The 26414-nt window shown below is 43.1% G+C and overlaps 1 protein-coding gene across 4 annotated transcripts in view; it reads right to left on the reverse strand.

Annotated features, from left to right (window-relative positions):
• The window catches only part of PPP1R9A (protein phosphatase 1 regulatory subunit 9A), a 2290846-nt gene that overhangs the window by 445684 nt on the left and 1818748 nt on the right, over nucleotides 1-26414 (reverse strand). For all 4 annotated transcript variants that reach the window (XM_069648563.1, XM_069648562.1, XM_069648561.1 and 1 more), the window contains exon 11: nucleotides 3414-3585. In XM_069648563.1, the coding sequence (XP_069504664.1) occupies nucleotides 3414-3585 (172 nt within the window). The remainder of the gene's footprint in view (nucleotides 1-3413; nucleotides 3586-26414) is intronic.

Genomic DNA, 26414 nt, shown 5'->3' on the forward strand with positions numbered 1-26414 from the left:
TCATTCCTCCTGCACCAACCCTCCCAGGTCCAACTTGGGTCCTTTCTCCCCATCACTTCTCTCTCCACATGTGGTTTCCCTGTGGTGTCCCTTCAATGTCTATCTGGCCCCTTTTCATCACCTGATCTCCACCTTCTCTTCTAACTTTCAGTATTATGCAGATGACACTCAGTTCTCCTTCAGGCTTCTCTCAGCCTCCTCTCCTCCCTCGCTCATTTCTGACTGTCTATCAGCGATTCAGGATTGATGCACCTCTAAAGAACTTTGCCTTTATGTCAGTAAGACGGAGATCTTTCTCATTGAGACCCCTGACCCTGCTTTCCCTCTCTCACACTGGCCGCCCTCCTCGGGCCCTCTACCCTCGCCTTCCTGTGAGTCCAAAAACTTGGTGTCATCTTCAGCTCCACTCTCTCCTTCCCTCCTCACATCACGGACCTTGCCAAAAAGGTCCACTTCCAGCTGCACCGCCTCAGAGGTATTCTACCTTTCCCACTTTCGCCCAGAAGCTCACTGTCTCCAGAGCCCTGGTTCTTTCCAGGCTGGACTACTGCAACAGCCTCTTTCTCAATAAACCTACCTCTGCTCTTTGCCTCCTGCAACTAATACAAAAAAGGACTGCAAGACTTAACCTTGGCCTCAAGCACAGGGACTGTATCTCTCCAGTCCTGAAATCTTTCTACGGGCTCCCAGTGGCTGCAAGGATCAAGTTCAAGACCCTCTGCATCGTCTACAAGGCTTTTTGGGGCCGGGGCCTGCACTAAATCCTACTCTCTCTTCCGAAATACCTTCCTTCTAGAGCCCTTCGCTCAGCTACCTCCAGCTCTCTGAGGGTCAGACACTTCTCCAGGCAGAGAGTGGGGGGTAGATCTCACTCCTCTGAAGGTGCCTCCCTCTGGAATGGCCCCTGCCACTCTCAGACTTCAGCCGGACCACCTAATGTTCCGGAAGCAGCTCAAGCCCCTCCTTTTCTCATCTGCCTTCTCTCGCTCGCTTCCTTTGCTTGCTTACCTGTCGGCTGCGCTGACTGGTTTCTTGGTACCCTCAGAGTCTTACTGGGTACCAGCCTCTTCCATGACCAGTCTTCCATGCACAGAATCGAGCACACTTAGGGGCTGTAACTGTAACCCCTACAGCCCCCTGCCTCCTTGCACTTACCCAAATCAGCGCTACAATGGCTGCTCTTACACAGAGCCTTGCGGCACTGATCGCACTTTCCCCTACCCTCTCCCTTGCACTTTCCCCCTCTCCCTTCCCCCTGACCTTCTCGTTGTTGCACTTGCACGATCCGAATGACACAAGGCCTAGTAGGATTGTTTGTCTTCTCTTACCTATGTCTGCCCTCCCTTGTCTTGTGGCACCTCGAAACACTTATTATAAATGCCATATCATATCATATCATATCATATCATATCATATAGATCAACAATTTCCACTTATAATGAATTAGTTGATGTCCTTCCTACAGAGGAAAACCCTTCAGTTTGTAGATTATAGACGGGAGTATTATTCAAAGACCCTGCCCTTCCGAGATATTCACATATTTGGTATTTGTTATCCAGGTTCTTTCGCTTTTTTCGCACCTAGCCGATCATCATTTGACCTTGAATACATTATAATCTAAATTGTTTACATTGATGCGGCTGGTGCCTGCCCCGCCAGTATTTACAATTCCTATTTTGAAGCACAAAGATAGAGTATTTGCTCATTCCGGTATTTACTTCAGTTATCTTGAAGCACAATACTGCTTCTAAAATTACAGAATTTTCTGAATGACCTCATCTCTAATGTCATTTGTAGTTGACTGTTTTCTCAGCAGTCTTTAGAGCTCCAATTCATCCTTGTCTATTTCCTTTCATAAGCTGTACCCTCCAATTTCATCCCCTACTTTGCTTAGCTGGGTCACAGTGGTTAGGAAAGAGGTACTTGTAGATGTATCCATATATGGAGCTAATTCGTCTACGGTATTATGGCCTCTACGGCCTTATCGTCAGGTTAGAGTATATTTTCTGGTCCGCTGATTGGTTCTATGCTTCTGAGTTTTAAAACTTTTTTTGCAAACCTGTTCTGCATTCTTCATCCATTGGTTTATTGGGGCCTAGAGACACGCATAAAAGGAGCCTCTCGGCCAAGACATAGAATAATGACTGGTCTAAATATGAAAAAAAATGTAAGAGCAGTCCCAGACATTTTTCAGATCTGTCAGTTTTGGTGCTAAGGATACTGTGCTGCCTGGTTGCTTGAGGATCTGCTGCATGAATTAATGCTTACGGCACATTGCATTTTGAACATTTGCATTAAGAAAAGATTACTTGCTGTTCCCTATAATCGACTATATACTACAGGATGTTGCACCATTGGAGAAGGACTGTTGGGACCATGTTTTTAAGGGAACTGTAGTTTTAATTTTTTCTCAAAGATTTTGTAATTTCTTGCTGCTAAAAAATATTAAAAGATAAATGCATAATATTTCCCTCTGTGCTTTTAAAGAATTACGACTGTCTGCCATACTTAGAAGGACGAATCATCATTATTAATGTATAAGAGCTTTATATGACCAGTATGGTATAATAAAGATTGAGACTAAAAGGAATATCTTTACTTCAATGAGTCTGGTATACCCACACACCGAGGGGTTTGGGGATTTAAAGGAATGCCAGATAACCACATGGAGTGTATGCCACCTTAAAATCACCCTTAAATAATATAAAGAAAATTAAGGTTGTTGGCTGACATAACCTGTACAGCTCCAAAGGCAGGCACTGAATGAGGCACATCTTTTGCAAGTGAGTGTTCAGGAACCATGTTAACTGTCTAGGGAGCGTTGCGCCTTCACAGAGTAATCACAGCTATGATGAAGAGTGGAGGTTGTGATATTCATTCTCTCTCTGTTTCTTATAGTGAGTACAAAGACGTGATGTAATGTAATGAAATCTACTAAACGTTAAAACTGTTCCTGTTCCTACTTCACTGGTCTCCCACATCAATGCTTCCCTGAATGGATTTCACATACTGTGCCCACGCCCGAGTTCCCACACCAGTGATTTAATCTACTGAATCATTGTATTTCAACAATGGTTTCATTGCATAAGTGGGCCCTCTTTGGCCAAGTCTTTTAATGTTCCCCTCAGTTTGCATTGCTTGTTTGAATGATGAATCTACTAGCAGTTACAATGGCTATAAAACAAACCTCTCTTCGTAATCAGGCCTGGCTGGTTTCTTTACATTTCGGGGTATTGTAGGGTTACTCATCGTCCAATCTGTACCTTGATTGTGCCACTGCATTTTGTACGATGTTGTAGAATGTACTTTATCAGAACAGCAGGCAGCACAAGGGTATACACAACACACACTAAACGTTTTAATGGAATGCCATTATTTACAGTTCCAAGAGCTTTTGGCTGTGTTCAACAAACCTTCACTTAAACCATCCAGGCAAGACATTTGATTTGGGTCCAGGTTTTCCACTGGAGCTCCTTTTGAAACCTCTCCAAGAGTTGTTCTGCTTTCAAATATATTGTTGTTGTTATTAACCTGACTTCCATTTTGTTTCAGCAGCCTATATACTTCTGTTTCCAGTTCTCTAATCTGAAATACATAAATGTTGTGATAAAGTCATGCAACTGAAATGATACCAACATGAATGTGTGTGTGATTAATAGAACTAAGGAGCATATTGCATCTAGATGTGCTTAAGCAAAACATTAATATTGTGCACAATTAATTCTGTTGTTTTCACTTAGGAACACATTGGGCCTCATTACGATCTGGGCACAAAGGGATACCGGGCACCGGTAAGGACACCGGTGCCGGTAATCCCTTTGCGCCCTATTCCGAGTTCCCTTAGCGGGTCCCTTCCTTAACGCCTGGTTTTACCAGGCGTTAAGGAAGGGACCTGTTGAGGGACTTCAGAGCTAATAACGGTACCGCAATTTGCGGTACTGTTACTAGCGCCTTCCCCCTTCCCATGGAGCCCTATGGGGGCTCAAATGGGAATGGGGAATGGCTTTTTCAATGGGGACTTACCGGTCCCGCAAATGTCCGAATAGACCGGGGCGGACTTGGTACCGGTATTGGAGGTAGTCATGGCGCTAGTAGCGCCATGACTACCTCCATACTCTGAATGAGGCCCATTATGTGTGAAGGAAGAACACATTAATAAGAGGTTTTACCACCATTTAATACACAGAGAAACTAATCAATCATTTCATAATTGATTTTAAGAAAACTTTGAAGCAAAGTCTGATATCTGTAATATGCCACCGATAAGTGTGGGTGTGTGCGGGCGTGCGTATAACCTAACAATTTCCAATATGAATGCCAAAATAGGAAAGGGATGACACATGCATATGGGTTATTCTATAGGTATCCATTTAACATTAAGAACCTAGACCAAAGAAACACTAGACGTTCTGGTCGTCAAGGATGATGCACTTTCCTTTTTCATAATCTCTCTATTTTACCCATATTTATTACCAGAAGATGCAGGATTTGGTACCTTTTATTGACTAAATAGAAATACTATGCAGAGATGGAACAAAGCATAAATGGTGGATTGTCAATTGTTATCTCAGCGTGTCTCATGCTCGGTATTGGGTGCCACCCATTTGAGGTTAGACGACTAAGATTTCCATTGTCAGGGAACTTTTGCCTCAGACATTTCCGGTCCTGAAAAGTAGTTTCCAAAAGATGTTAGTGAGAAATGGTACTGGGATGTTGTCTTCTGGTTGTGTTGGTGTGATTGCGTTGATGGACCTGTGCTCAAAGTTTGCCATAGTGTGCCATATTACGTATTTTTATGTTCAGAGCAGTGTCTTTTAGTTTGTTTCTTCAGGTAATTGAGCTCCCAGGTCCTTCTTTGTGTGGTATTTGAGAGGTCACCTTTTAAAACCGTCACTGATCGATTCCCAAAGGTGTGACCATCTTGTGTGAAGTGTCAATACCTTTGGTGTTTATGTTTTGTGGTTTGGGATGGTGTATCTTTGTAGGGTCATCTAGCTCTTTGCATGTCTCACGGGTATCAGGTAATATTATCCCCATGAATAATGTCGCCATACATATAGTCGCCGGGAAACGGCATAGGCAACATTATTTATGGGGACAATATATAAGGTAAATGGGAGCTGGGGATGCGGGGAGCCACCTGCCCCCTTTAAAAAAAATATGGGAATTGCGGGGGTGCCCCCCACAGGTTCCATATGGTAATATCACCGCAATAAAACAGCGTTATGCTTGTATGGCAATATTTTTGCAGGGATATTATCACATGGAACCATCTCACCTACATACTTTCTTTGTTTGCGTTTTATTGGATTTGATGATGAGGTATACAACATTGGATGATCTGCAATTATATGTTACTTGTATATGTATAGTTGAGATCTGCTGCGTTGTTATGACAGATCTGGTGCCGATGTATTGGGACCTTTGCATCTCCTAAGCTTGCATGGGTATATTCAAGGTCTTCTTTGCTCTTGATCTAGTAGAAACACTTGGTAAAAGACTGCGCTCGGTTCCTGGTTGCTTGTATGCAATTAGGAAAGCTCTTAGCTCATAATCCCTGCTAAATATTGGCCCTAGTCTCTGTATTGTAGTAGGTTGTATCTGCGTATTTTCATTGTAGGATCAAATTCCTTGTCAATTTATCTGACTGAGTGACCCTATTGAAAGAATGAGGTGTGTAATGTGGCAAGTTGGTTGCCCCTTGTCTTCCTGTATAGGATGGTCTGACTGTAGATAACGTTTTGTGTGGCTTGGGTGAAAACTTGCCCTATGCAGGTATTTGCTCCTGTCAGTGGGTTTCTTGTATACAGATTTTTTAAGATTTCTTCAAACAGAGTTGGTTGTGTTCATGAAACATATGATTTTCTTGGAAGGGCCATGGTGAACTTTATGAATCTGTGGAAGCCATTTAGTGATTCATGGGATTGTTTAAGAGAGTCTTCGCCTTCTGTCTGAATCACGATGATGTCATCAATGTAAAGCAGGCATGTTATTCGATTCAGGGATTGCTGTTGTAAGAACTCTTGTTCTAGGCCCGCCATGAGGAGGTTAACATACTGAGTTGCCATTTTAGTGCCGATGGCCATTTCGGTCTTCCATTGAAGCAGAAATATGGTATCTGTGGTTGGGGTGTCAATGTTGGTACTTGCTTTCTGCAGTAATTTATAGCATGCAGCAATTCCATCTTCATAAGGAATGTTGGAATAAAGTGTGGTGACTTCCAACGTGGCCAGAAGTGCACCTGGTGGTTCATAGTCTGCCTATGTTTCCTTGTCAGGAAGTGTGTGGTGTACTGTACAAAGCTTTCTGTGCCATCAACAGGGGTGTTAAGATTGATACAATATATCCACATATGGATCTGGTTAAAGTATTTACTCTGGAGATAATTGGACGGCACGATTTCATGGTTTGTGGATCTTTGGAAGCAAATAAAAATTCTCTGTATTTGGATTGTTTGGTATCAGCTGCGGGAAGTGTTCCTCAAGGCTGCTTGACATTGATTTGATGATTTGTTCCTCAGTTTATTTGTACTATGTAGTGAGGCCATCACTAAGTTTCTGGTAATAATTTATGTCAATAAGTTGTCTGTATGCTTCCATTTTCAATGTCTGTGCATCCATGACCACAACGCCAGCACCTTTTATCACCTGGTTTTATTATCATCTTTGTTTGTTTGGTGTGCTCTTATTGTCTTTCTCACTTGAGGGTTGAAGTTCTGTTAAGTCGCTTGTTGTTTGTTGAGTATGACAGATCTTATACTTTTTCTGAGACGATCAATGGACGTTTCAAGTTTTAAACTGCAGACACATGACAGTGTCCAGTTCAAGAGTTTTTTGTGCCATCATAATCTGTGGCAGCCGATTGTTCATTATTTTTCCCAGGGAACTTTTCTTTGAGATGTAAGTGTTGTATGCACTCTTCAATTTACCTGAGAAATGTTGTCAAGTTCCATTGCTGGGGCAGAAGCTCAGTCCCTTGGAGAGTACAGACTGTTCAGGATGCAAACGCCCAGGAAGGTTGATCACAGGTAGTTGATTGGTCCAGGATGTTTCTTTGGGTCCTCTGTGGGAGCCACGACCCTCCCCCATTCCTGAACAGTACCTTATGTCATTCCTTGTAAGTCATGGAGTTTCTTCTTCAGAATTAGTAAAGAATTAAGTGTTTTCTTAATAGCTATTCATGTTGTCATATTTCAGTTTTGGTCATTGATTTGCTCTCTCAGCCTTGGTGTTAGGTTGTTTATCTCCTTTCTCAGTCGGGGTCTCTTGGAGAACAGATGATATATGTGATGATTCCTTATTTTCTCTGATGCTTCCTGCATAGCTGCCCGGTGTATACCGTGTTTTGGGTAGTCTTCAATGGGTTTACGATCTTGAGTCCTTCTGATCTGATATTAGATTGTTTTGCTGGCAGTCAGGAAGAAAATATCACTGTCCAGGTGGGCTTCCTTTCACCTCATTTGGCAGTTTTGCACTGTCTTTGTCTCATTTCTGTATCCATATTTAAATGAAAAGAAAAGCGTGATGCTTTGTTAGTTTTAAAATCATACAAGATGCAGAATTTGATACCTTTTATTGGACTAATTGAAAATACTACCCTATAGTACCTATGTTTATTGATAGTTCTGTAGTTCATATTGTAATGTGAATTGTTTGTTATCTGTGTCATCTGTAAAGGTGTAGAAGTAAGAGATCGACACAAAGGTGGCATGTTTCTGGCCATACATTTTTACTGTCATCAAAAGAAAGTGGCCTTGGAAGTGGCCTGTTGAGTCTGTTTGGTCTGTCGGGCCGAGGGGCGACATTAGACTGTATTCCATTGTATTTGTGCTTTTGACACGATCAGACATACCTGGTGCCGCCTCACCTCAATATGCGCTGGGAGTTTTCCAACAAACTCGCGCTCGTCGGACGACCGCTTCAAAGAGGAGGCGGAGCATCGCGCCGGTCCCGTGACTGATCACGTGACATTGCCTGCCCACAAACTCAGGGCCAGTCCACCCTTGCGGCGATAAGCCCGACCGCGGAGAAAAGGGCAACGCATCTAGCATTACTGTTTCTGCTGTTTCCGGCTGGAACCGGCTTTTCGGCGCCTCAATTTACGCGCACATCCTGCACCAAGCCACCTGAGGACATATCCGGCTAGAGAAGGCTACAGCGGCCTACAGCCTTTCTACACTAACTCTGAACAAACAACCACTTAACTAAGAACACAGGAGACTGCGAGGGATCCTGCCCCTTTGATCCTATATAAAGACACCTTGACTGGGAATAACTAAAAAGCACAAAGTGAGAAAAACTACCAACGTCAGGATGCAAACCGGAACTAATTGTAATCTAACGCTCGCAAAAACACCGGAGCCGACAACAAACCTCCCATCCTCCCTAGCCAAAAAAAGACAAGATACACGGCCAAATACAAGGTTCAGAGGGAAGCGTCCTGCAGATCCCAATCAACCAACAATGGAACAGATACTCCAACTAAAAAATTCAAACAAAATTACTACTATAACCAAACCGTCTACATCCATCCAGGATGCACCAAACCTAGAAAAGCAAACACAAAAACAAGCTGCCAATATAGATCAAGCATTCACAGACACATCTAGCGATTTTTGCAAAAATGAAATCATAAAACAATCTGATATTACAGTACGAATTCTCGCAGAACAGCCAAGCGAAGCCCTGCCTCATTCAAAACCAGAGCTACACAAACAAAGAACCACAAGCATAAATGACTGCAAAGTGCCGGCGACATTGGATAAAATACATAGCGAAGAATATCCAAGTGAAGCTCTGCCCCATTCGGAACACAAACACAGTAAAGAATCAGAACAACAAACTCAAGGAAAGACAAGTGTAAACGACTGTGATGTACTACTAACATGGGACAAAAGACACAACTAAGAAATAATAACCCAATCAAGTCAGACAAACACACCGGAACTGCAAACCACAAAGATGGATAAAAGAGAAAAAGCCAAACAGGCAAAACTGAAATGGCTGAAATCACACAATGCTCAAAAACTACATAATGAATCAAACAAACCTCCTTGGAACACATCCACAGAAAAAACTGCTCAATTATCGATAGACACAATAGAAATCGAATCCATTATGAACAGCGCTGAAAAAATTAGAGAAATCCTCGGAGAACCATCACATTTGATATCTCCATCTAGCACGTCGACACCAGCACCAAAACAAATTGCACAACCAATTTGCCGTCCGGCTGGAAATCACAATAACCACAGAGAAAGATCATATGCTCTCCCTCCCAAAAAAAAAAACAAACAAAAAGTAACCCAATTTGAACATGAAAAAGAAGATTCCTTTCACACGCCAGCACAAGGAAATGAATCAGACAATCAAACTCCTGAACCCATACATGCAGACAGATACCCTTCCCTCGCTGACAACGCACAAAATCAGAGACTTCCTACAACCATGATTGAACTACAAAACATGCTGCTAGCAGTTGTATCCCAATCCATGATACCCTTTCTCAAACTTCATGAAGCCATAAAAGATAATATAAGAGACCACGCAACACTCCTCGCAATGATCCATACCAAACAAATACATACAGAAGACTTTATCAACACGATTGGAAAGCGCCTAGATTTCGAAGCAGAACAATCCCGTACATGGCAACAAAGACTGTTCACCATAGCACGAGATGACAAGGAAGAAAAGATCCAACTTGCAAAAGAACTCATGGTCCTACTCAAAAACCAGCAACAACAATCGATCCCACAACAAAAAACAACACAAGACAGCATGCCACGATGCCTGGCACCAGAAAAAGTGATCCTCGATCAAGCAATCCACACCCTAAACAATCCCCAAACATCCTCATCATCACAACCAAAAACTGCGCAAAATCCATGTAAAAGAAATAAAAAACTAACAGATGATCCTAGAACCCTGATCAGCAACGACACATTCGGTATCTTCAAAGAAACAAGGAACACCAACAACGTACCTCTAAAGAAACCTACCAAACAATCGTACAAACAAACAGGCTCACGACCTTTCCTGTCAATTTCAACGGCGAACCCAGAAAAAATTAAAAAAACAGTTCAACCCTTGTCATCTGAAAAAGACCTAAAAGCACTGTAAAGAAACCCACAAGAACATACAACGATCAACAACCGTCAATCCTACAGAAACAAACAAAAGTGACATTAAAGTCAGCAAGTAAAGATCAAACCTCCGACTTGGATGATCTAATCAATTTAATGACACACGAAGATCAACTCTCACAAGAAAACAACAACAACAACCACGAAATGAAAGAATCCACCCTAATAATCATTGATGAATATAAGCAAGACCAACACTCCAGCAACTCAATCTCGTGCGAAGAAATCTCTGACAGTTCAACGATCAATCGACCTAACACTTCAATTAACGAAATGATCTATGAGGAAATCTCTTCATCTTCACTTTTCAACAAACCAAATATTACTACTGGAAACATCCCCTCCAAATCATATCAAGAATTCTGTAACACAAACCAACCAAGAGAACACCAAGATCTTCCAGAACCAAAATTTATAAACCCCTTTCAGCCAACAGAGAAGCACATAGTGCAAATAGAAAATATTACCACCAGATCGAACAAACTAGTATTGAACAGAGCGAACATTCTTATCCTCTTCCAAACAATCCCAAAACTCAACCAAATATGTTCTGGAGATATCGATCTGGTAATTTTTATAGATGAAAACTCTAACGACAAAATACTGCTAAAACTACATAACAAATCAACCATGGATCAAATAACAACATCAAAAGATGCTTTAAACAAACTTGGCTTTAGTTGCTCAACTGGCACTAAGGCATGTAGAGAAGAGATTGCCAAAAAAGAAAACTCCAGAAAAACCTCTACAAAGACAAATCAGACAAAACAATCGATGATAACGGACTATAACCACAAAACAGATTATTCTGCTGCTCCCAAACACAGAAGTGACCGCCATTTCAGACGTCAGCAGACCCTAGAAGATTGCCAACTCAGACAACCGAACACCTCGGAAGTTCACCAAATTAGACGACAGGACACTCAAGAAATTATATATAGCGAAGACGAAACAGAGACAAGCTACAACACCGATCGTCCAATCAGACGTGAATACGGATCAAAGGATAGTCTAAATTACTTAGGTACCGCAGAATTAAGCAATATGTCATAACCATTAACCAACAATCTGGAAAACTGGACCCTATGTTCCTGGAATACAGGAGGAAACTCCCACCTGTTCAACAAACCCTCTCCTGAATTCGTTTCCTATCAGATCATATGCTTCCAAGAAACCTGGCTCTCCATTACCCCGAGTTGTGATGGCTTTTTAGCCTTTCTTAATCCAGCCCCAATAAGAACCAAAGGAAGACCGTCATCGGGACTATTAACGCTAATTAAGATTGACACTACATGGTCTATACTCGAGACAACAAACATTAACTCATGGATACAGAACACAGTCATCAAAATCATGTCAAACAGCGAACCAACCTGCGCTTTGGTGAAAAATAAGCGTGAAAGGAAAATAGCAATTATGAACCTATACTGGAATCCGGTGGCTATTACAAACGAAGCATTCTTAGACGGCGTTTTCCTAACAATCGACAATCTCATCCAGAAGCATATAGGAATCGAATTTATACTGTGCGGAGGCCTAAATTTGCACTTATGGCAAAAAGATGGACAACCAATATCTAGTGAAAATCAAACAATTCGTGCCAAAAAATGGACCAAGGAAACCGCGATTCGTAACTTACAACCCATCGATCACCCAAAAGACGAAAAAGGAAACCTTCTACCAACCTGGTTTCGAGGCAAATCCTCTGCCGTAATTGACTATATATACCTTTCCAACAACCTAAAAGACTCACTAGAAACTATAAGCATAATAACAACAACAAAAAGTGACCACAACCAAATAGTCGCACAAGGGAAAAATATCCTGCGCCAACATCAGCCCGAACACCCCATTCCACTTGAAGTCTGCGCAGCTGGAAAGAAACTTCGCATTACTCAAAAAGCAACACTTCAACTCACAAGCAAATTCATTCAAAATTCTCTACCAGACGATCAGAAATTGAATTATCAATGGCTACTTCAACCTCATTACAAAACACTTAAACGACAAACTTCACAGATTCATCAGCATTGCTACAACAAAGAGCTCGCTGAAAGAAAAAGATCCATGAGAAACATAGTTCGCCAACTATCAAAAAACAAAGACACGGAATCGATCATCAAAATAAAAGCAGCAAAACAAAGCTACAGGAACTGATAAAAAATCACAAGATGATGCTACTACAATCTGACGCAGAAGCAATCCTGGAAACCTATAAAAAACATAATCTTAGGGATCTTTGGAACCTCCCGAACAACAACGCTGCACAACAACAAAAATTGACTGGTAACGTGACGGAACAACAATGGATTGCCCATTACACAGAATTATACAAAGCAAGAACAGATGCTGAAAATAATTCACAATCTCAGAACGATAAATGGACAATAACATGTACTCACCAAGACATTTTCAAAATCATACAAAAACTCAATGCATCACGAGCCCCAGGACCAGATGGAACATCAAATGCAATGTTAAAGAAAAATCCACATGCATGGGCAAACCTGATGAAAAATATTATAATACTCATAAACAACCTCAACCAAATTCCAAAGTCATGGAAAACGGCAACCATTGTTCCTATCCATAAGTAAGGTCCAAAAGATGACCCGACCAATTTCCGTCCAATAGCACTACTAGATCCATTAGGAAAGTTGTTTGCCTCAATCCTCTTAAAAAAATGAACCAATGGGCAACTCAAACCAAACACTTCGCCACAAGAAAAACAGGCTTCACCGCAAATGTCGGGACTAACATCAACCTCCTACTACTAAACTTGATAAAACACAAAGCCATCAATAGTAAAATAAAAATGTACGCAGCGTTTATAGATCTCCATATGGCCTTCGATGGGATCTCTCGACAAAAACTTTGGACCAAACTGGAAACATGGGAATGCCCTAACGACATACTGGGCCCAATCAAACAACTCTACACAAATACCTCTATTACTATAAGACTCACACGAGAAGGTCATACATCATCTAAAATAAATGTCATAAACGGACTAAAACAAGGGTGCCCCCTAGCTGCAACTCTATACAACCTCTACACTGCAGACATTGAAACCCACTTTCAGACGGACGTGCTCAACCCTCCACAAATCAACTCAACTCCGGTCAGAATTATGACGTATGCAGATGATATAATCCTACTGGACAAGACACCATCAGGGTTACAACACAGTCTTAACCAACTAAGTTCTTATATGCTCCTCAACGAACTCACTGTCAATACAAAAAAAAAACAAAATCATGCAACTAACGAGAGCATCAAACATCAAAAATGAGAAACAACTGAAAATCTATCGCAATACAAAGCAGCTAGAAGAAGTAACAACCTTCAAATACCTCGGCATTCTAATAAATCAATCAAAGTGCGAAAAAGAGTGGACATTAAAACTGGAAGAACGAACTCAATCCTTAGCAAGACAAGGATGTTCAATACAGCGCAAATTTGGGAAATACTCTTTCAAACCGATAATTTCATTTTACAAACAAAAAGTAGTCCCGACAATAGTTTACGGAACAGAGGCAATGATACATGCAATAGACCAGACCTGTTGGACAAAACTAGAGGCACTCTTCTGGCGTAAAATCCTACAACTTCCACCTGCATTTCCTATGCCAAGAATCAGGCATGAATTAGCTCTACAATCCATCGGCTCAACAATTTTATGGAAACAGCTGGACCTATACCGAAAGCTCCTTACTGACAAAAAAACACTTGCAATCGAAATCCTGAGAGCCAAAGAAGGAGCAATGAACAATACAATACTGAAGATGTGGAAAGCCAGCCAAGAACAGCGAATGCAAACAGAAGATATTTCATATGAAATGCTTACACTCCGCCCTCAGCATGCGAAAAAGAAAATAATGGACAACGACTGGATAAAAACACTTGAAGAGAAAAAAAAATATTCTCTGAATTTACAATGCATAACAGATCTCAGATCTATCAACGAACTACCGGCATACCTGACCATCTTCCCTGACGCCAAAACTCGAGCAACATATCTGAGGCTCAGAATGAACATACTTCCAACCCGCTACTACCTAGCCAAAACAAGACAAATTCCATCATCTGATAATTTCTGTCGATTTTGCTCAGATACCAAAAAACCTGGAACAATCTTTCACCTAGTCATGGAATGCACAGCCCTATCTGAGGAAAGAATAAGATTTGGCAGATACTACAAGATCTACGCACAAACAATGATAACAGAGGAAAGATGGACGGAGATATTGAACGGCAGATCGCGAAAACTCATCCTGACAATATGCCACTTTTTACAAGAAATTCTCAATCTAGAAAAACCACCACTTAATATCTAAAACAAAAGAGAAACTAATTCCTTCCTATTTTAAACTGGCAGATAAATGAAAAGTTTAAAGAAATTAAACTATATCATTTAAAAAAAAAAAAAAAAAAAGGAAAAACCTAGCTATCGCATTGCTACTATGGTTTTCTCTATCTCAAATGATAAACTAAGGGAATGTCAAAATGTCCAGCAAATCAGAAAAGTCTACCGTTGCGTCAAACCTACTTCTGTCCCTAACACTTATATTCAATTAAGGATAATGTCTCTACGAGGTCCAGAGAGTTTTGCAAGTTTGTGGTAAGCTTGCCAGGAAAAAGGGCTTCCCTTTCCCTGCTTTCTTGCAGTGTTTGGCAACTACCAATGCGATGAATCCATGTGCCTGGTTTCTTCTTCCGCCTTCCGTACACAAATACCAGAGGGGGTGACTCCCTACTCCTGGTTTATTCTTCTCTTTATTAACTGCTTCTCTTGGTTTATTCTTCCCTTTAATAACTGCTTTCAGTGTTCGCAACTACCAGAGAGGATGACGCCCTCCACCTGTTTTGTTTTCCTACTTCTGTACACTGATACCAGAGGTGACTCCCTTCCCCTGGTTTATTCTTCTCTTCAAAGACTGCACCAAAAAAGACGTATTTGGTCTTCTCTTGCTTCTATGCTTACTTTGTCGATTGATATCGGGACGGTTTCACTACCAGGTATTGCAATGATTACCAACTATTTCTCTGCTTGCTACACCTGGTATACTGTCCTACCAGATATTGTGACTATGATGAGCACTCTTGATGCCTTGGTATTGTTTTATGAGTACCTGTCCCAGATTTGCATGTTCTGATGCTTGGGTAGGCTACCTAGTGTACTCTGCTGCCATGTACTGTGAATATAATGAGCACTCTTAATGCCTTGGTATTGTTTTATGGGTGCGGAACCCAGACTTGCAATTTGTGACGTTTCGGCTAGTCTACCTGGTGTATTCTCCTGCCGGGTATTGTGATTATAATGAGCACCCTTGATACATTTGCAGTATGACATAGTTCTTGCCCTGGAGTCCCAGACCCTGTATGTGGAGCTATTCTGTGTTTGCGAAATTTTGTCCCACTGGCTTGGGCCCTCTGCGTCTCCCCTGTCAGCCTGCCTACTCTTTTCTCTAGTATGCGACGATGTCTGGGCTCTTCAGGAGCCGGCTGTCAGACGTATGGTTTCCCTGCCGTTGCTGGCTTGCCTCCTCTCTGCAGTGGATCCGCAGGGGCAGCTTCTCTCCTGGTGGCTCAACTTCTGCTTCCCACATTCCCCAGCCTCCCGGTATACCGTGAGTTTCCTCTTTGCTCCTTCCTTGGTATCTGTGCGAGACCGGACCGCCTCTGGACTTGCTTTCTCCTTCCCCAACTTTCTTAAACTTTGCGGTTCCTCCAGGGAGGAGTTGTCCAAAATACAATTGCATCCTTTGCTTTTAAGTACACATTGTAATCAATTGTCTGCATTAACTAGACTGCTTATGATGGTTCTGTGGAGTGTTCCTCATCACTCGGTGCATCTACCTCGTCGCAGTACCCCCATTGTTATGATTCACTGAGGTACTGACATTCTTCTTTCTCTCAGTGTAAACACAGTTATCATTGACTGGGTTCTTGAGATTCTTCCTCGTCCCAGTTATTGGATAAGAGTCACATGGATGGTCCTTATTCAATTCTGTCTTGGTTTAAGGTTTTGTGGGTGACTAATTTACCTTGCACAAATACATGTAAGTCTGTGAGACCATGTCACCTTGTCGAGGGTAAAGGAGGTTGGAATGAGCTCGGTGCATACCACGTTCTCCCTGAGGTGTCGTACCCTGTCCCATAAGGGGTGTCCCTCCCCATGTGATCCTCCCACGATGCACCACCCCCAAGGGTATTATTGGACTTTGGCTGCATGTCTCTGGCCCCATGAGGGCCTCCCCCTAGAGGAGAAGGGACGACATCCAAAAATTCATCACACAACCTTCCCCTATGCCACTGGTTTCTTCTTCTTCTTACACAGGAAAATGGAATAGAAAATCTACATTTCGCAGTTCCTTGCCCTTTCTCTGTTCTGTGTTTGACAGAGAAACAGAAAGGGTTGTGCCTTTTTGGAGGCTTAGCCAGGTAAGGGGTGAATGATATTTTATGAGCCTGAACCTTCTCCCGGTAAGATAATATTTAAGATGTCCCTCAGCCCATTTTATAGCTAAAAACTCCAATTTGATGGCTGCATAATTTCTCTCACAAAGAAAGAGCTTTAGACTAATGTAGAGCACAGGATGTTCAACCCCTCATATTATTGGGATAGGACTGCCCATAAGCCTACTTTTGAGGTATCTGTCTGAAGTCAAATATCCTTGATAAAATTGGGTGCCTTTAGAACCGGTTCGCTACACCAGATATTTTTAGGGTGTCAAAACCGCCTTGGTCTTTTCTTTCCCATCGTGTTTTTTGAGGGGCGGCCTTCTTATATGTGTCTGTTAGCCAAGCTGTAATATTGTAATAGCTGTATTAGTGGAGTAGTTGGGAATACTTCTCTGTTAATGGCCGACCAAGCAGAGGAATGCTCTTTAATCCATCTTTGTCTTTGGAATTGGTGTTTTTCTGTACTGCTTTAACCTTATCAGATTGCGGTTGAACTAAACTGCTCCGCACAAAGAAAACCAGACACATTACGGCTGATTGTGCTTGGTGAAATTTCTTAGGGTTAGCCAGCTTGTTGTAGGGCTTTTCGTGAGTTTATATAGATGAGACACACGATCTTTCCAGGTTTTACTGTGTACATTATATTATCGAAATAGATGCCACGAAAACTAGAGTAAGGTTGTAAGACCTTATCCATAAGCCCTTGGAAGGTAGAGGGCGTGCCAAGAAGTCCAAATGGTAAGACTTTGAACTGGAATAACTCATTCTGAGTGAAAAAGGCAGTTTTCTCTCTATTTGTCCTTATTCAAAGAAACTTGCCAGTAGCATTTAGTCAGATAAATCGTGCAGAGATATATGGCAGAATCTAATCGGTCAATGAGGTCATCAATGCAGGGCATTGGGTAGTTCTCAAACTGCGAAATCTCATTGAGTTTCTGAAAGTCGATACAGAATCTCCATGATTGATCTGGCTTGGCTACTAACACTATGGGCACAGACCAGGGGCTATAAGAAGGCTCCATAATATCGCTCTACAGCATCTTTTCCACCTCTTCTGTAATGATGTTCTTACGTGTTCCGGGGATTTGATAACGTTGCAAATGTATTATCTTTCCTGGTGGGGTGCAGATATGGTGAGATGTACCTTTTACCCTTCCAGGTGTTTCATTAAAGACGTCTGGAAATTTATTTAACTGGATTTGGATATCTTGTTTGTGGGGCTCTGGTAAGTCAGATGGTACTGGTACAAGGTTTAAGATGTCTAGTTCTTCTGAAAGCAAAATAGCCATTACCACTGAGGAGGATTTAGCTGGTCTTCTTTCCATCTTTTAGTAAATTAAAGTGGTATATTTTGTTTTTTATTCTTCTATCGGGTTGTGACACTCAATAATTAGAAGGACCAGTTTGCTATAAAATCTGAAATGCTCCGTACCACCATGACAACATCTTGCCTTCAGAGGGGCGGAGTAACACTAGTACTTTTTGTCCGATGGAGAAGCACTGTGCAACTGCTTTCTTGTCAAGATGGGTTTTCTGATGTTCCTGAGATTTACTTAGATATTCAGATACTATACTCCTCACTAGGTTCATGTGTTCTTTAATTCGCTGGGCTGTCTGGGAAAGCTGTAAGTCTGTGAGACTATGTCACCCTGTCGAGGGTAAGTGAGGTTGGAACGGGGTGGGTGTATACCGTGTTCGCCCTGAGGTTGTTGTCTCCAGTCCCATATGGGGTTTCTCTCCCCCATGTGATCGTCCCACGATGCACCACCCCCAGGGGATTACTGGACTGTGGCCTCAGTGCCGTGGTCCCATGAGAAGGGTTTCCGCCTATGGGATGTGGTAGCTAAAGCGGCCCCACTCCCAGGGTCTCTTTGGTCCCAGCTTCGGCTTGCATAAGGAGATTAGATACAGACTGATGGGTAAACCAGTTTCTTATATTAGACAAAATACATTGCATAAGAGTGATCAGCTGACAAGCAGAAAAATACAGCAGGACAAATGGCAGGCAGTCGGCAGTCGGAGCTCTCAAGGTACAGCCCTTAGAGCACAGGTTATATAGCACATCCTATGCAATCATTAATATATTATAGCATTTGCACAATGGTTAGCGGTAATTCCCATGTAATTGCAGACATTTGGCAATAGCTGTCAACATCTCACTTGTCATCCTGTGACAAAGTCTTGCAGGGACATCGGCTGGGTACATCATGTTGTACTATGGATAAGCGGCATTTGCAGAAACCCTACTGTTATCTACCATATATGGTGCTAATGCTAAACTTGTAGAGAGCAAGCGGAAGAAAAGGTCTGACACGTCCCTCTGCCTAGTTATGTGGTCTTGGTCCAATCTGCACCAGGAGGGGTTTGGAAATGTCAGCGGAGCTGAGTGCAGAGGGGGGCAGAGGGAGGCAGAGTGAAAGGCAAAATGGAGGATCTGAGGCCTAAATGTATGGCATACCACAGCATAGCAAAGCACAGCATAACGTAGTATAGCATAACAATCCTTCCACATCAGGAAGAAGGATGGGCATCCAAGGATTTGTCACACAGCATACATAAAAAACAAAGCAATGGTGCATTACTTGTCCTGGATAAGGCCTTTCTTGTATCAAAGTATACGCTAAAATAAGTGTCAACATTTTGCAATGCCTCTGATAACCAAGTACACTGAGACCCGAATAAAATCACATTAACATATTGATGTTTCTATTGTGACGATTCGCACGGGATCGTCACTTCTCCCCAGTGGGGAGCCTTTTTCCATGACGCTAGGGAGGAGCGGCCGCTACCCAATAGGTACCCGAAGGGTGGTATAATACAGGAGGACCTCATAGAGCGGGATAAGGACGATCACCTAGGGGACAGCCGGTTGGCCAACGTTATACATCAACCTTCTCTACCCCCCCTCCATGTCAAAAACCTTCTTGAAAGTAGACCGATGTATTTCTGCAGTGTAGGAGAAACAACCACAACAGAAAGTACCAGGATGAAGAAGAGCACAGCAGACATTAATATTACTTACTGTGCTAGTACTGGCATGAGCGGGCCATGAGATGCATGAAGATCTATCTATCAACAACAACAAAGGACTTTGACAATCCGCCAGGGCGGGACTGGCAATATTGTATAGGAAAAGAAGGACTGATGACTTTGTCAAGCCCAGCCAGGATAGGTAGCAGGTGTGAGTGGGAGTTTTGAATGCTGTCAGATGACCAGAGTGGAGTGGAGGACGCGTTCAACGTGCTGAGGGAGGTCTCCATGTGTCCAGCTGGAGCGGACACAAACACAACACAGGAGAACGAAGCCGAGCAATCCCAGAGAGAACAGAGCCACTGTGGAGCTGCAGAGGCACAGAAAAGCAGCCTAAAGAGCCAGAGAAACGCACCCCAGTCGCAGAAAGCCCCAGTGACTGTTACGCTCACCTGGTATCCACGGGGACGCCACCCAGCCCTGGCTGGATGATTTGCACTCTCGAACCCTCTCCCGGACCCTTAGTAAGGCCTCTGGTTAAAGATGGGTCTGCAATATAGGAGAGCTGCATTCAATACCAGATTGTCTTTATGTTTTCCCACCTCCCTTGGCCTCAACTCCTTCCTCCCCCTTGGGCGCCTTCTCCTCACCTTAATATTGTAAAAGGTGGATTCTCCGTCCTGCTCCTCGTGGCAGGGGCGCGTAGATGTGGGGGGCAAGCAGCTACCAAGTGACTTCACTGGTGCAAACCCCCCGTGGGAATCCAGGCCTGCTGCGACTCCGTAGGTTTGCTGCTTTACAGTCTTTATATGCAGTTCTTATGTTCCTCTTAGTTCAATAATAATGTCTTGCTTCTTTCCTTTTAGGTATGGAAAGGTATTTTGGTGTTGTCATGCAGTTTGAAGATGAGCATGGGCCGGTAGGCGAAAGCGCGGTGTGTGCGATGCTGTCCGGTGAGTAATGCGCGATGTGCGGCGCTGTTTCGCCTTTTATATTGCTAACCTGTGTCTTTTCTCTCCTTGCAGGTTGCGATGTTTCTTGCCGGGCGTCGTAATGTTCTAGCAATGATACTGACCAGGAGATGACTACCCAGGTAAGAATTGTGTGGCTTTCTTCATTCGGAAGGAAGCGTGATAAACGCTTACTAATGCTGTCTTTCTTTCTCCTCTTTCCAGGTTATGGTATTCCAGGATGCATGCGGTACTGGATGATGGCGTTTGGACCTTCAGGTGAGTGGAACTGAAGTCAGCAATGGATTGGAGACAGGATACTATTCCAGGTAAGTTTCGTAGTGTTCTTTCTCTCTCTGCAGGTCCTTGTTTTCAGGTAAGCTGGCATCAAAGAACAAGACATGGTGAGCGTTACGCTGCCCACAGCAGAATTACGCAAAGCATGTTCTGCTGTTTGGGTGTGGTTTAAATATTCTCAAGTAAAGTAGTCCAGGTAAAATAGTCCCAGGCCTGCCACACCCAAAGTAGTCCAGGTAAGTTAGTCCCAGGCCTGCCACACCCAAAAGACTACACTGCATAGCTCAGTTCCTTGTAACTGAGCTATGTGTGTGCCTCCATGTTGGCTCAACCCCCCCAAGTTAAATAGTCCCAAGTAAATAGTCCCATTCTAATGTTGGTCTTCATGATGGTTATGAGCCTGGCGCCAAAGGTCTGACTCCAAGAGAGTCTTGGATGAGGTTTTACAGCCTTTGACTTGGCCCTAACTGGAAGGCTGACTTGCCAGTGAGGGCCAGGGGAAAGGGTCATGAAGGAACTGCCCCCAGGGCCCCTCTCACGGTGGCACTTCTGGCTGGTCCTGGTTTGGCTGGGTAATTCTGATGGAACTTTTTAATTAAGCGAGGTGCATGGATGTTTGTTTGTTTATTATTTGTAGCGCGCGCCAGACCCGAGGGTAACCGGGCGCGCTGTTCAAGAATACTTTAAGCTTTACAGGTTACACATGTTTACAGATAGCAATTACTCGCATATAATAGTTACATAATACAGGACAGTGAGGAAAATATACATTGTACACGATATGTACAGTTGGAAAGTGGAGAGTATATACAGTTGTATCCAGATGTATGCAGAGTTCGTCTTGTTGGTCAGTAGTTATGTAGGCATAGGGATGGTTTATAGGTAATTTTCTTTGATCCATTTGATGCAGTTAGATCTGAAGTGAGAGTAGGATTGGGAGGATCTTAGGCCGCGCGGGAGGGAGTTCCAAAGCTGGGCAGCTTTGACCGGAAAGCTATTTCCTCCGGCCGTACTTAGTTTAAATGGGGGTATCACTAAGTGGTTGGCGTATGCTTCTCTGGTAGGCCTAGAGGAGGTTTTCCTATTAAATCTTGCAGTTAGATATTTGGGCGGTAGATCGTTAATGCTTTTGAATGTTAAGGAGGCTGTTTTGAGTTTAATTTTGTCCGTTGTGGAGAGCCAGTTGGATTGTCTTCTAGCCTCTGATATATGCTCTCTTCTTGGAATTCCTAGGGCAGCTCGGAGAGCATTATTCTGTGGTGTTTGAATCTTTTGCAACGTATGTTTATTGGCCCCTATGTATAGTGCGTTGCAATAGTCCAGTTTCGATAGCACTAATGCTCGAGCAAGGGTGAGGCAGCTGGCGGTGGATAAGTATGGTTTTGCAGCTCTGATCAGCTTGCATGTATATGCAGTGCTGGATGCCATTGCGCTCACTTGTTTGGTTAGGGAGAGGCAGGAATCAAGGTAAAACCCTAATGTTTTTACCTCTTTTGCTACCTTGATAGTGTTACCATCTATGACGAAGGAAGAGTATTCATCTTTTAATCTTTTGATATTTTGTGTGTTCCCCAATATGATCAGTTCCGTTTTGTCATCATTCAGGCATAGTCCATGACTGGCCATCCATGCCTGAATGATGAGGTAAATCTTGTTTACCAAGGCCAAATCTTATTCATAATCCCCTGAAAGTGGAATGAGAATCTGAGTGTCATCCGCATAGTTAGTGTAGGTGACACCCAGATTGTCCAGATCATCGAACAAGGGCTTCGTGAAGATGTTGTACATAGAGGGGGAGACACAAGAGCCCTGTGGGACTCCACATCTGATGGACACAGCGGCAGCTGCAGCAGAAGTAGAGAAGACCCTCATGGTTCTACCGGTTAGGAATGATTTGATCCATGCAATGGCATGTGTGGAGAAGTGGGCAGCTGTTTCTAGGTGGGTGCAGAGCACGTCATGATCCACCAGGTCAAATGCTGCAGAAAGATCCAGTAAGAGGAGTAAGGCCATCTTTCCGGAGTCTCTCAGCTCGTCGACCTGGGTTTTGAGATCGATGAGCGCAGTTTCAGTTCCGTGCTGGGGTCTGAAACCTGATTGTCTTGTGCCTAGAAGATGGTGCAGCTCCAGGTGTTTTTGAATCTGTAAGTAGGCTACCCTGTCTAAGATTTTTAACAGGAAGGGTACCGTTGTGATAGGCCTATAGTTGGTCGGGATTGATGGGTCCAATGTTTGTTTTTTAAGGAGGGGGAGGACCCAAGATTGTTTAAGGTTATCTGGTATCGTGCCCGATGCAAAGGATGCATTGATAAGCTTGGAAATGAATGGGGAAAGGTCTCTGGCCGCGTCTTTTATTAGTTGGGCTGGGCATAGAACGCCTCGGCAATTGGAAGGTTTGAGTGAAAGTATTATCTTTTCAGTGTCAAGTATAGTTACTTTCGTGAAGTTAAATTTATGGTCTGGTTTAGTGCTGGTTGGTAGTTTACCTCTTTGGTTGGTTGGAGGTGGAATATTCTGTTTCTTTTTCTCAATTTTTGTTTGTAGTGTGGCTATTTTGTCATTTGGATGTTCGAGCACCACATTTTATTTTTGTCACAGTTATCTTGAACAGGAATAGGGTTTTCTAGTTCCTTTAGTATAAGGAATAGTTCTTTGGTTCCAGATTTAGCCTGCAGTATTCTATTGTTGAAGTTCACTTTTTTTGCTTTCTTTATTTCATTTTTGTAGGTCTTAGAGGCATTGATGAGTGCAGTTTTATTTGTCTCTGTTGGGGTTAGTCGCCAAGCAGATTCGCATTTGCGTTTTTCTAATCTTAAAGATTTAAGGTGAGGGGTAAACCAGGTGTTTAGGTGGGCTCTAAGCTTGCTTTTTCTCAATTTCAATGGGGCGATAGTATCAAGAGCTGTAGCCATGGTAGAGTTGAATTCCTTTACTAGTGATGAGGTGTCCAATGAATCAGGTAGAGAGTTTAGTTTAGGGAGGATAAGTGGTAGCAATCTTTCTGTGGTTATAAGTTTTTTATTTCTGGTTGGCAAAGGGGGGGCAAATGCAGTTTCCATAGGTTGGGCCATGTTAACATTTAGGAGGAAAGTTATCAGTGCATGATCTGTCCAGATTTGTGGGGTGATATTGACGATTGTTGCATTACAATTATAGTCAGCAACCCAGTCAAGTATGCAGCCTTTTTCATGGGCGGGTTGTAAATTTTTGGGGAAAAACCTAATTCTGAAATGACATTAGTGATATTAGTTGCTTGCAGGTCTTTAGGGTCATTGTAGCCTAGGTTTAAGTCTCCCAGAAGGATGGCTTGAGATGAGTTTTTTAGGTTGTTTGAAAGGATCGTGAAAATGTCCTCCTCGAACGTACCAATAGGGCTTGGTGGTCTATAGATAAGGTGTATATTGATAGTTTGAGAAGGTGATGTTAGGAGTTTAGCAGTTAATGATTCGCAGGATTTTGTCATGGAGCTTGCATCAATTTTCAGGGTGAGATTATTCTTAGCAATAATAGCTAGGCCACCTCCTCGAGAATTGACTCTATCTTCTCTGAGTATGGTGTAATTAGGGGGTAAGGCAAGCAGTAGGGCAGGTCCTGCAGCTTGGTGCAGCCAGGTTTCTGTTATGGCTAGGAGGTCATAATCCCCTATTTGAATAAGATCCGCAATTTCAGTGGCATGTGCTATTAGTGACCTAGCATTAATGAGGGCACACTTCAAAGGGATGTTTAGTTTTGCTATGGCCTGGGTGGCATTACTTTTCTTTTTTGATGTGCTGTTATTAGCATTGGACTGCTTATTTGAGAAGTTATTGCAATGGAGGTCAATGTTTATGGGAGGAGTTTTTTCGATTGTTGGTGTTAGGTTGGAAATCACTCCTATTACAAGAGGTATTGGCCAGTCTAGCTAATGGTTCGTAGATTTTAGGTAATCTTGAACGTAGTTTGGCGTTTCTACTCACAGTGTCACAAGGGAGGTATGTTAGTGATTGGTGGGTGATAGGTGAGTATACAGGCTGATGGCTAGGCTCTAGGGGAGGAGTTAATTGGCACTCATCCACGGGTAGTATACCCTGTGATATAAGTTGTGGTTGGTAGTTTACTTTTGGCATTATGGACCAAATGGCTGATAGGTAAATAAGAGTTGGAATCATTCTAACCTAGTTCTAGGCACGAGCAATTAATTTACAGGAGTCTGGTGGAGTAGAGCACAATTTTGTAGTGCACAGGATTGATAACGTAAAAAGGCTTAGTGACTACTACTTAGTGGGCTATTACGAGCTCCACATGTAGACTCTGTCTGGGTTTAGAAGATCTAATGTATGCTAGAAGGTGTAGTATACAGTCAGAGATGCAATATAACAACATGCATGAGCAATATTCGCAGCAAAGTCCACTTAAATTAAAAGGTCTCACTAGGGCTAGACAGTATTGTGCAGAGCATCATCAAAGTCCGTCTAAATTTAAACATTGCGCTATAGTCTAGAATGCATGAGTCAACAGGGCAGACAATTCTGGGAGTAGCCTTAATATAAGTAAATGAGCATCATCAAAAGTGCATCTAAATTTAAACATTACACTGTAGACTTGAAAGCATGAATCAACAGGGTAGCAAAGTTATAAGTGACGCAGGCCGGCAAATCCGGGAGTAGCCCGGCAAATCCGGGAGTAGCCTTAATATGGGTGGGTGAGTGCTAGTGAATAAGGCCACAGGCTTGTAGCGTGCTACATAACCGAAGCCAGTCGGTACTGGCATGGAAGTCGTAGGGCATATAGGCCACGTGTTGCAATGCTGGTGGCAAGGTACGGTCAATCATGAGCAGCGTAATACGTGGCAGCAAGTGATTGTTCCACACAGGTAAATGGGTGAGAGATTGCGATGGCTGAACGTAAGTAGTCTCGAATGGGGTCAGTGCAAGTAGGTTTGGTTAAGGAGTAGTGCAAAGAGTACTTACAGGAGGATCGGGTTGCTCTGCTCCTTGCTGCCCGACGCAGACAGGCGCAGACAGGCCCTTTTGCTAGCCCTTCTGCGCCGGGCTTCCTGGCTGCAGCTTCCGCCTGTCGGCGCACGTAGTGGAGCAAAATGTAGGTGCCAGCCAATCAGCGGCTGCGGCACAGATTCAGGCAAAGTGACGAGGAGAAGCTGTCGGCGGTGTGGCGGCCATTAACCACGTTGGTTGCAATGGCGATCGGTGAGCAATTCCGGATTCGGGTGTCGTGGTGTGCATCAGAGGGCAGAGCCAGAGATTTGATAAGGCACAGTGAGGAAGTGTAGTGCTGCCTTCATCATAAAAGCAGAGGATGATGGCGCGGCGGCTCGTGTCGCAGTGCGAGGGGTCTCTTACCCTTCAGCTGCAGGTGAGGAGTAGGCAGAGGAGAAGGGCTCCTGCCCTCTCCTCTCGAAGAAACGACTGTGAATGTATTCACTACGTTCCCATGATCTGTCTTGAGGGCCGTATCCCTTCCAATTAACTAAGTAGTATAGTTTGGATCTGGTGTATTTTGAGTCTAGGATATCCTTTACTTCAAACTCTGGTTCTCCGTCAACTAATACTGGTTTTGGTTGTCTTGTAACCCGAGCACTCGGTTGTACC

Source organism: Ambystoma mexicanum, chromosome 2q, assembly GCF_040938575.1.
Source record: "Ambystoma mexicanum isolate Mex_15411 chromosome 2q, UKY_AmexF1_1, whole genome shotgun sequence".
NCBI classification, from domain to species: Eukaryota; Metazoa; Chordata; class Amphibia; order Caudata; family Ambystomatidae; genus Ambystoma; species Ambystoma mexicanum.